General features: G+C 70.5%; 1 protein-coding gene across 3 annotated transcripts; it reads left to right on the top strand.

Annotated features, from left to right (window-relative positions):
- The first annotated feature begins 676 nt into the window (after positions 1–676).
- BRAT1 (BRCA1 associated ATM activator 1) lies at positions 677–10,229 on the top strand. Of its 3 annotated transcripts, none has more exons than XM_028527272.2 (14): positions 677–712; positions 1,538–1,680; positions 4,227–4,381; positions 4,806–4,953; positions 5,426–5,798; positions 6,102–6,218; positions 6,688–6,779; positions 7,235–7,353; positions 7,435–7,621; positions 7,818–7,891; positions 8,452–8,554; positions 8,658–8,756; positions 8,909–9,084; positions 9,306–10,226. In XM_028527272.2, exons 2-14 carry the CDS (start codon positions 1,554–1,556, stop codon positions 10,002–10,004), a joined length of 2,469 nt encoding a protein of 822 aa, XP_028383073.1. In that variant the 5' UTR covers positions 677–712; positions 1,538–1,553; the 3' UTR covers positions 10,005–10,226. The 3 variants fall into 3 exon arrangements, with proteins under 3 accessions (XP_028383073.1, XP_028383074.2, XP_035869715.1); XM_028527273.2 differs by lacking the exon at positions 677–712 and adding an exon at positions 734–1,310 and having other exon boundaries at positions 9,309–10,229; XM_036013822.1 differs by lacking the exon at positions 677–712 and adding an exon at positions 735–1,310.
- The last annotated feature ends 390 nt before the right edge of the window (positions 10,230–10,619 follow it).

The raw sequence follows: 10,619 nt of genomic DNA, 5'->3' as shown, positions 1-10,619 counted from the left end.
AACCTTTGCACCCACGTCGTTCTAGGGCAGGAGGGCGAGGGTCGGGAAGGACGCTCGTCTGAAGTCGTCCCCCATCAACGTTAATGTGTTTAAAGCTCCCTTTTTCCTTAATGCCCACAGGAACTCTGCTTTTTAGTTCCTTAACCCCGCGTTCCCCCCAAAACGTTGCTGAAACACTCGCAGTGAAGACGAGCCTTGTTTTTATATTTCTATCCACTGGCCTTGACAACCTCTGGCACGTGGCTACGGGCACCAGATGGCCCAGTTTTCAGGCCAAATGACCAAGGACCTTGCCTCAAGGACGACGACGCCCCTTTCTGGCACGTGCAGCCCTCTGGAGCCGGAGGTACCCCCGGGCTGGGCAGGCCACGCCCCTTCCTGTAAATAGCCACACCCCTTCCGAAGAAGCCCCGCCTTCCAGGCGCAAGGCCGGTCGGTCGCTCCGGCACGTACCACTGGGCGTCCCGGGGCGGGGGGAGGTTCCGGGTCGGAGCGGCCGGTGTGGCGCCGGCTGGCCTCCAACGCCTTTCAGACTGAGCTCCTGCCCCCAGCCCGGACCCCTGGGCCCCCAGAGTGGTCTACGGGGAGCTTCTACGGCTTCCCAGGGCCGCGGTCCCCGTCCTCGTCCCCTCCAGATCCGGCGGGTGGCGCGGCCCGGGGCGGGGCCTGCGGGGCGGGGGCGGAGCCGCGGCGGCCGAGGACCGCGGAGCTGGTGAGGCGCGTGCCGGGGGTCGCGGGCTCCGTGGTGGGGTTGGATGGGAATCCCGCGCGAGGGCGGGGGCGCACTCCGGACCGGCGTGCGCGGGGGTCCCAGCGCCACCGCGGCTGGCGGCCCCTGCCCCCGGTGGGCCTTCTGCGCTGCCCGGGCCGGGCGCCCGCGGCGGGGTCCACGGGCCTAAAACTGACGACCCCGAACGGCAGGGAGGGCTCTGTAGCAGGGGTCTGGGCTCGTCCGGGTGGAGAGACGGACACCCCAGCCCAGGCAGACCCCCCGATCCCGGCAGAACCGCTGGCCACCTCCCCAACCCCCCCCCCCCCGACCCCAGGCGGTTTTTAAGTTGCTTGCTGCACTTGGGGTGCACGTTAATGCATGTACCCGGGGAGACCCCCGCCCAGGCCCCACACGCCCGTGCACACCCCGGTCCTGGCCTTCCTGTCGCGCGCTCCGCTGGCGTGTGCACGGTTGCCGAGTGCAGCCGCGCTGACTCCGGACTGACCTCCCAACCCGGGCAGAGACGCGCCGGCCCTGTCTGTACACGTGGCTGCCCCAGAACGTACCCACAGCCCCGGCTGGCCTACCCGCATCCTCGGTGAGCGTCATGCTCTCGTCCTTCCCCCGGAGTCCGAGGTCGGCAGCTTGGAGCGCCCAAGGCCTCGTGATTGACACCAGACGGCGGACTCCCTCCCAGCCCCGAGGCCAGGACGCAGGGCCCTGCCCGCCCTCGACCTCCTCCTTCCAGCCCCACTGAGGCCGAGGCTGGGCGCCCACCTCGTCCGGCAGTCCTGGCGGCACCTGGCCCTGACATTTCCTTCGCAGGAGCCCCGGCCTCGCCATGGACCCAGAGTGCTCCCAGCTCCTCCCGGCCCTCTGTGCTGCCCTGGCAGACCCCAGGCAGCCCGTGGCAGATGATACCTGTTTGGAGAAGCTGCTGGACTGGTTTAAAACCGTAACTGAAGCCGGTAAGGGTGGGGGTGCTGCTGCTGTTTTTGCCCCCGGGCCAGAGGGTGCAGAGGGCTCCCCCATCCTGGGGAAGGGGTGCCCATCTGGGTGGAGTCCTTCCTTCACACTGTAAAGACCCCTCCCCCCCCGCCAGTTACTGGGGGACACCCAAGGGAGCCCTCAGGGGAGCGGGAGCTGGGGCTGACGTCCTAGCCCCGGGGCGGCTGCAGGGGGCAGGGGGCGTGGACAGGCTTACTTTTGTTATCAGTGCTTTTGTTTTTGCTGCTTTATCAGGAAACTGGTTTTGCTTTCTCTTCCTTTACAAAAGTATTACCCATTCTTTACACCACCGTCCGCTCTCTATTTCCCGTCAGGCTTCTTCCCTGACTCGTCGTAAAGCTGTGTTTTTCCTATAAAAGCGACGCCCCGAGGCCCTTCGGCGTCCTCCTTGCCTCCCTCACCCTCACCCTCACGGCGGGTGTTTTCCGCATGGAGCACGCGGGGTGACGGGCTGTCGCTCGTTGCGTCGGTCACGTCGCTGTCGCCAGGTGACGCATGCGTCTCCGGCTTCCTTGCTGCCGGCAGCGCCACGATGACCCCAGTCGCTGGTGTCCCTCCTTCGATGCTGGTTTGGGTCTCCTTTCCCTCTTGCTCTCTCTTGGGGTGGCCGTCTCAGTCTTCTCGTTCCCCGCGGGCCCGAGAGGCCGCACCCCCCTGGGGGGTCGTCCCGCGGTGTCGCCGTGCAGTATGTCTGCTGTGATTGGGTTCCAGGTATTTTGGACTTTGTGTTGTGACTTTTTCCTTTGCCCACAAAATACTTCACAGGGAGTCTTTCAGATGCAAAATGTGGTTTTCTCTCCGTCTTTCTAACGGGTTTTGTCGGAGCGAGGAAACACCGGTGCTGCCGTCTGCGGGGCGTCGGTCGAGCCGTGCCGCACGGGCCGGGTCCGCACGCGCTGTGGGCGTCATGCGTGAGGGTGCTGCTCTTCGGTGTTTGCAGAGTCCTCAGTCGGGTGAAAGGAGAGTATTTTTGAGCGCCTCTGTTGAGCTATGATTTGCATTCCACCCAGCTGACCCGTTGAAAACACACAATTCAGTGGCTGTTCGTAAACGTGCAGGGTTGGGCAGCCGTCGCCACGGTCTGGTTCTGCGACATTTTTACCCGGAAGAGAAGCCTGGTACCGGAGCAGCCCCCCTGCCCCGCCCCGTGTCCCGTGTCCTAGCCCAGAGCTCCACACGGGTCCTCTGGTTCAAGTCCCCGTCGTTCTTGCTGGTCCGTCTGCCTCCATGTTTCTTCGAGGGGTAAAACGTCACTCTGGGCCTGCGGGCCGGGCGGTGTTTCTCTGGGCGTCTTTTCTCCCCTTCACAGACCTGGACGGGCGCTGGGGGCGGGTCGGAGCCGGCGGAGACCGCCGCGCCTTCCAGGGCCTGTCTGTCTCTCTGAGCGCGACCCTGGGCCGCAGCGCGGAGGGGCTTTCTGCCCCGGGGTCCGTTCTGTCCGGCCCGACCCTGGCCGCACCAGCTTCTTCAAATCCCGGAGTCGCCCGCTGCCTCTCTCCACCGCCTGCCCTGGGCGGGTCCCCGAGCGGGAGGCGGAGGCGTCTCACACGGACGGGCCGGAGCTGGGTGGCCCTCGGCTCCCAGTCTAATCCCCGGAGCTCTCACCGGAGTTCAGTCGGTGCCGTCTGGCGTTTGCTGTTCTCGTTGGACCTGTGCTCGCCACGGTCCTGTGTGCTTCTCCCACGTCTCTCTCCCTGCCCTCCGCCAGGCCGTCCACGCTTCTGGTTTTTCCGCTCTTCCTTCTGGCTTTGAAGTTGTGCGTCCCATCCACGCGAGTTCTTTGGTGGCCCCCGGCAGGCACCGGCTGGATAGCAGTCTCGAGGGAAGGAGAATCTGTGTCCCCTGTTCCGAGGGTCCCGGGGTACCCGGGCCCCGGTGCTCCAGGCCGGCACGCTCTTCTGCGTCATCGTCTGCTGCTGTCTGAGTCCGCCTTGTCTCAGAGCCCTTCAGAAGTCAACCCCGACGGGGGGAGCCGGTGCCTTTCAGACTTGCCCGCGTGTCCACTGTGGGCCTCTTGCTCCTTCGTCTCCCTCGCTCCCGAGGGCCGCTCCGCATTGGGAGGCCTCTCCCAGCCTCCCCGTGGGTGCAGCGTGGGTGGGGCAGGCCCTCGGGGGCCGGGTCTGGGCACGAGCAGCCACCTCTGTGCTTCCTTGCAGCGGGTACTCGCGGTTTGAGGAGGAAGTGTCCATCTCAGAGGGGAAATGGTCTCCTGCTTGGACCTGCACTTCTTTTCCGTGGTCAGCAGGGCGGTGCGTCTTTTCAGGGCTTTTGGCCATTGGTGCTTCCCGTCTCTGCCCCCTCCCTACCCCGGCGAGGTGCTGGCTTTCTAGGTTGTTCCCCACGTCGAACTGAGACGTGAGTCCCTTGTTGCAATGGCCGCGGAGGTGTGCTCCCCGCCAGACCCCCCGACTCTGAAGGCCTGAGAGAAGGGGACCCGGGAGCGCCGGGGGAGCGGCCCCCAGCGCCGTGCCCCCGGTGACGCGCTCCCTGGTGGGCCTGTGTCCAGGGTCCAGCCTGCTGCTGTTGGAGGGCAGCCCCTGCCTGGTGGAGCTGCTGTGCCAGGTGCCGAGAGCCCCGGGCCTGAGCCCCGGCGTCCTCGCCTTCTCCCTCCGCCTGGCGGGCCTGCTGGCGGCCCAGGAGGACTGCTTCCAGTACCTGCAGGTGAGCCCGGCCGCGGAGGCTGCGTGGCCTTCTTCCCCGCGGGCTCTCCCAGCAGGGACGGCTGTCACCACCCCCGAGTCTCCGAAATGGGACTCCCCCGACCCCGTGGCTTGTAAAGAGCGTGAACCGGGGTGGGGACGGGCCTGCCACACGGGCTGTGCTGGGGCGTCAGGGTGGGGGTATGAGGAGGGTGGTGTCCTGCAGGGGGGCGTGTCTGCAGTGAACGGTGGTACAACTGAGGGACCTTGGTGTAAAACGTGGCAAGGGGGGTGCTGCCACCAGCCACCTCCCGGGGGCACAGTGGCCCCAGGGCACGCCCTCAGCGTGCAAGAAGCTTCCCCCGCGAGCACCCACAGTGGGAGGGCGTCTCCGGGCTGCCTGTCCCCAGGAGCCCGGCCCGGTCACCGTCCCTTCTCCACTCCAGCAGGGGCAGCTGCTGCCGGGGCTCTTCGGGGAGGCGGGGCCCCTGGGCGGAGCAGCCTGGACGGCGCCCACGGTGCGCAGCGGCTGGATCCAGGGCCTGCGTGCGATGGCACAGCACCCCAGCGCCCTGCGCTTCCTGGACGACTTCGGTGAGTGACTCGGCGGCCCCGGCGGGTGTAAAGCCGTGGTAGAAAACGGTGCCGATCGCCCCACCACACTCCGGCTCTGCTCCCTTTTCCTTTAAACTGTTTGATTTGGTTTTAGAGAGGGGAAGGGAGGGGGAAAAGAGAGAGAGAGAGAAACATCAATTGGTTGCCTCTTGTGCGCCCCCTACTGGGGACTTGGCCTGCAACCCAGGCGTGTGCCCTGACTGGGGATTGAACCGGCGAACTTTTGGTTCCTAGGACGAGGCCCACCCCACTGAGCCCCAGCAGCCGGGGCCCAGCTCCAGGTCCCCGGTATCCAAGCAGAGGACGGCCGGGCCCCTGGCGGCCCCTCTGGCAGCTGGCCATGCTCAGGCGCCTCCCTGAGGGGCTGGGCTCTGCTGTCGGACGCCGCCCCGTGCCGCGGCCTCCAGCACGCCCTGTCCACACTGACCCCACTGTCTTCTCCGCTCCCCAGGCGCCCTGGACACCGTCTTCTCCCTGCAGGGGGACTCCAGCCTGTTCGTGGCCTCGGCGGCTGGGCAGCTCCTGGCCCACGTCCTGGCCCTGTGCATGGGGGGCCCAGCCGGGGCCCAGCCCGGCCTGCAGGCCCGTGACTGGCCGGCGTGCGCCCAGAGGATCGTGGGCCACATCGAAGAGGCCCTGTGCTCCGCAGCCGCCCCGCGGGTCACGCAGGCCCTGCACGTCCTGAGCACCACCTTCGGGCGCTGCCACGGCCCTTGGGGGCAGGTCCTCTGGGAGCGGCTGAGCCCCCCCGTGGCCCGTCTGCTGGAGAAGGACCCCGTCCTGGCCGCACACGCACTGGTGGATCTCTTGCTCAGCGTGGCCCGGTCAGGCCCCTGCCCCCCCCCCAGGGCGTAGTGGGGGGCGGGGAAGGGGGGCGGGTGCTGGCTGTCCTCGGGATGCCTCAGGGCAGCACTGGGCCGCGTCTCACTGGCTCCCCGAGCACGCCGCCTTGAGTGGGGGGTGTGCTGCCTTGAGTGGGGGGAGCGGCGGAGGGTCTGGAAGCCGGCCCCTGGGGAGGACCCTCCGCCTGCTGGGCAGGCCCAGCTGCGGGCGGTGGTCTCCCGGTACCGCGTGGGCAGTGGGGGCAGGGCAGGAGTGACGTCCTCTCTCTGGGCCCTTCCCCGCAGGTCCCCTGCGCTGAGCTCCGACAGCGGCCTGTGGGAGACGCTGGCGCAGACCCTGGGCCACCTGAGCCCCACCCAGGCGGGGCCTCTGGCTCTGGGGGTCCTGAAGCTGCAGGACTGGTGAGTGTGGGGCCCGCGGTGTGGGGGCGGGGGGCTCCAGGGAGCGCTGGAGGCTGAGGACCGGCAGAGGCTGCCCCCAGGGCCTGCTGGGCCATGTGTGGCCAGCGGTGCGAGGGCCATCGCCTCGGCATCAGTGCGAGCCGCAGCTCTGCACCGTCTCTGCAGACAGAGGGACCTTTTCCGACAGCAGCTCCCCGGGCTCCCCGGGCTGAGACAGGCTCGCAGAGCACCTGCACCCGGGGCTGGGCCTGTGTCCACGACCCACTGGCACCACTGCCTCTGCGCCTCCCAGTGACCTCGGGTGGAGACCCTGGGCCAGCACTGTTGCAACCCCGAGTTGGGTGCCAGTGCCCAGAAGCTGGGCCCGCACCCCCCACATCCCACACACCCGGCACCAGCCGAGGCTGTGGGGAGGGGCCGGTTTGCCTTGGGGTCGGGGGGTGGCACTCACCGCGTCCCCTGTCCCCAGTCCCCAGGCTCTGAGGACACAGGCCTTCGACGTGCTCCTGCAGCCCCTGGCCTGCGTCCTGAAGGCCGCTGCTGAGGCCCCCGGACCCCCAGGTGCGCCTCTTGGGAGGGCAGGTGGGCCTGGGGGCGCGGGACTCTGGGGCCAGGGCAGCTGCGGGGCAGCGGGGCGCTCGCCGCCCCGACTTGCAGAGCGGCCGGCCTGCCTTCCGCGACCCCGGACCCGCCCGGGCTCTGACTTGTCGTGTCAGCCGCAGGGCAGCTCGAGGATTAGACGTGGGTGTGTGGTGGGGGGACACCCAGCTGTGCCGTGGGGCCCGTGCCAAGCACGGGGAGGGGCCTCCTGGGCCTCAGGAGCCGGCCCGTGGGGCGGCGGGGACTCGGGTGCCCAGGCCCAGCCCAGGTTGGCTGGCCGTCACCCTGGGCCAGCCGCCTGCTCGGACCCTCCAGGCCCAGTCTCTGCTGGTGGGTGGACGAGGGGTCGACGACCTCTGGCAAGGCCCGTGGCGGCCATGCCCGCTGACTGGGAGCCATTTCTGGTCCGCCCGCAGGCCTGCCGGCCGCGCCCGCAGAGGACTCGGCCGTGGTGGACGTCCTCCTGTCCTCCAGGTCGGCCTGCGTGGGCCTCCTGTGCCAGACCCTGGCCCACCTGGAGCTGCTGCTGCCGACGGTAGGTGTGGCCCTGGCCCACGGTGCCCCCCCACCCCGAGGCAGACCCTCGGCCGCACTGACCCTCCCTCCCCCCCCCCAGCCCCAGCGCCCCTCGCCCTGGCCCCAGGCTGCCCTGCTCGGCGCCGCGGTGACCGTCCTGCAGTTCTGCCGCGGCTCGGCGGTGCCGGCCTCCGGCGTGGGGAGCCGCCTCTGCGTGACCCTGGCCGGCTGCGTCCGGGTGCAGCGAGCGGCCCTGGACTTCCTGGGGGCGCTGTCGCAGGACACAGGTGCGTCTGCGTGCACCTCGCGCTCGACGTGGGTTTGGAGCGAGCCCCCCCTCCCCCTCTCCTTGTTGCTCGGGGGCACCGCCCCCTGCCCGTGGTCTCCGGGGCGGACTGTCCCTGCTCCCCGGGGTGGACGCACTCCCTCCTCCGCTGGGGACCCCCGCTGGAGGCTGCGGCCTCACCCCCTCGTCTCTCTCAGGGCCGCGAGAGCTGCTGCCGCGGGTGTTCGCCGTCCTCCTAGACTACCTCGCGAGCCCCGACTCCAGCCCCACGGTACAGGCCTGCGGGGGCGGGGGCGGGGCCAGCTCGGAGTGAGCTGGCGGGGCCTGGCAGGGCTGAGTGCCGGGTACCAGGGCGCACTGGGCTGTGGGCAGCGGGACAGGTCAGGGCTCCTCTTGGGGTCTCCACAGGAGACGTGACCTGGGGCCACGGGCCCCTGTGCTGGGTGCCCGGTGTTCGCTGCAGTCGGGCCCCGTGGGTGCGGAGCGAGCGGCACACGGGCTGCTGAGCGGCGGTGGGGAGCGCTGGATGCAGGGGCCCCCCCCCCCCAGCAACTCAGGGCTTTCAGGCAAAGGCGCGAGGGCCATCTCCAGGGTCTGGGGGCAGGAACACATGTCCCCAGGAGTGAGGTTCCCCACGGGGCCCCCTCACTCTCCCTCGTCTGGGGGTCAGTTCTGCTGCTTCCTGAAGCCTCGGCCTCATGGAAGGAAGCCCCGTGCTCCCTCCCCCAGGGTGGCCGGTCTCACATCCGGGGCAGGGGCACGGGGTGGGGGTGCGGGTGGGGCCGGCGGGCATCCCCGCTGCCGGCCCTGCAGCCCGCTCTGCCGCCCCAGGTCCTGAGGAAGGCCTTCCAGGCCACGCTCAGGTGGCTGCTGAGCTCCCCCCAGCCCCCTGGCTCCTGCGACCTGGACCCCCACACCCAGCGCTTCCTTGGAGGTAACCGGCCCCTCCCAGGGCACAGTGTGGCCGAGGGGTGGGGCCGGCGGGGGCGGGGCCGGGGGCGGCGGCCGGGCCACTCTGAACCGCCCTCCCGCCCCAGAGCTTCTCCCTGTGCTGCAGAAGCGCCTGTGCAGCCCCTGCTGGGAGGTGAGGGACTCGGGCCTCGAGTTCCTGGCCCAGGTGACCCGGTCCTGGGCAGGTGAGTGCAGGCGGGGGCATCTGGGGGGTGCTGGCGGCCTGGGTGTCGCGACCCCCTTGCTGGCCTGGGTCCCCTCGGCCGCCCTCTCGGCGTGCGGGGGAGCCGTGAGCTCGACCCGCGGTCCCAGCTGGCTGTGGCGACCCCGTCCCCAGGACAGGCCGGCTTCAGAGACGCGCTCCTGGCCTCGGAGGTGCCTGAGCTCGCCGAGCAGCTCCTGCAGGACCCCGAGAGCTACGTCCGCGCGAGTGCGGTGACCGCCGTGGGGCTGCTCTCCGGCCGGGGGCTGCACGCCGCCCGAGGCAGCCCTGAGCGCCCGGGAGGCCCGCAGGTGAGAGTCGGCGGGACCCGGGGCCCTGGAGCCCACCCCGAGACCCGTCCCGATGCCGGCGAGGGCACGCCCCCTCAGTCTCCCTCCCGGTGTCAGCGCCACGTCCCTCAGACACGGTCACCCCAGGCGGCCTGGCCCCAGGCCCGCACAGCCCGTCCACGCGGGGCTCCCCCTGGCCTGCCGCCCGGGTCAGCGGGTGCCCGCCCCCCTCTGTCCCCCAGAAGAGCCTGCTGCTGGACCTGCTGCACGTGCTCTCCACGGACTCGGAGGGCTTCCCCCGGAGGGCCGCCATGCAGGTCTTCACGGAGTGGCTGAGGGACGGCCACGCCGAGGTGGCCGCGGACCCGGAGCGCTTCGTGGCCAGGGTGCTGCAGGCGGCGAGCCAGGACCTGGACTGGGAGGTGCGGGCCCAGGGCCTGGAGCTGGCCCGGGTGTTCCTGGCCCAGATGCTGGGCCAGCCGGGCCCCGACTGTCCCTACGCGGTGGCCCCGCCCGCGGCCCCTGCCCCCGGCCGGCTGGCGCAGGCCCTGCGGGCGCTCTGCCGCGTGCGGCTCTTCGAGTTCGCCTTCCGGGCCCTGTTCGACTGCGACCGGGCCGTGGCCCAGAAGTCCTGCGACCTCCTCCTCTTCCTGCGGGACAGGGCCGCCCCCTGCGACGGCCCGCAGGGCATGGGGGGCGGCCCCGACGCCGCCTCCGCGGAGGCCACGCTGCAGAGGTGGCGGGCCGGCGAGCAGGGCCAGCCGCTGGGGCCCCTGGAGCCCGAGGCCGCGGTGGCCGTGCTGAGGGCCCTGGACCTGGAGGGCCTGCGGGGGGCGCTGGCGGAGAGCAGCGACCACGTGGAGCGGAGCCCCCAGTCGCTGCTGCAGGACATGCTGGCCACCGTGGGCGTCCTGGGGGACCACGAGGCCGACTGCTACTGAGGCCGGCCACCCCGAGGCCTCCCTGTCCCTGCCGCTGGGACTCCCCCCTCCCTCGGCCCGGCCCGGCCACGCACAGGACCCTCAGGGAAGCCGGGGCCGGCGAGGTCGGCGCCGTGCGTTCTGCTGTCTTGGGGAAGCCGCGCTTTTTCTACTGGAAATAAAGGGCGTTTGACAGGGCCCCGGAGTCAGCGTTGTCCCACGGGAGCCTGGAGGCGCGACCGTGGAGGGTCCCTCCTGCGGCCCAGCCACCTGCTGGGGTCTCCTCGAGGAGGCACACAGATGGAGGCGAGCTCGCCCGAGGGCGGGGCGGGGGGGGGGGCCGGACGGCTGCAGGTCCGTGTGGCCCCAGGGTTGGGAGGGCAGTGCAGAGCCCGCCCCGTCTGGCGTCCGCCCGCGTCTCTGCGTCAGGATCCCCTCCGGCCCCTGAAGAGCCTGGCTCTCTGGGGGAGGTGTGCCTTTCAGAGCTGTGCCCCCAGGCGGCCCCCGGGCAGGGGGAGGGGACGTCGGGTGGGGGTGGGGCCCGGGCCAGATGGGGGAGCGGGAGACACCTTGTCTGCGCAGTGGGGTCCCGGGGTGCAGAGCCCCGGGTGGAGGGAAGGACCCGCACTGGGCCCA

Source organism: Phyllostomus discolor, chromosome 13 (genome assembly GCF_004126475.2).
Source record: "Phyllostomus discolor isolate MPI-MPIP mPhyDis1 chromosome 13, mPhyDis1.pri.v3, whole genome shotgun sequence".
Taxonomy (NCBI): Eukaryota; Metazoa; Chordata; class Mammalia; order Chiroptera; family Phyllostomidae; genus Phyllostomus; species Phyllostomus discolor.
Note: the sequence above shows the minus strand (reverse complement) of the source record. Positions and strands in the feature narration are given on the sequence as shown.

Bases quoted from the DNA above. Each gene is read 5' to 3' on its own strand.
- BRAT1 (XM_036013822.1), top strand. From the start codon at position 1,087: ATGCATGTACCCGGGGAGACCCCCGCCCAGGCCCCACACGCCCGTGCA. The intron at 7,354-7,434 runs GTAGGTGTGGCC...CCCCCCCCCCAG, and splicing joins TGGAGCTGCTGCTGCCGACG to CCCCAGCGCCCCTCGCCCTG. The intron at 8,555-8,657 runs GTAACCGGCCCC...CTCCCGCCCCAG, and splicing joins CACCCAGCGCTTCCTTGGAG to AGCTTCTCCCTGTGCTGCAG.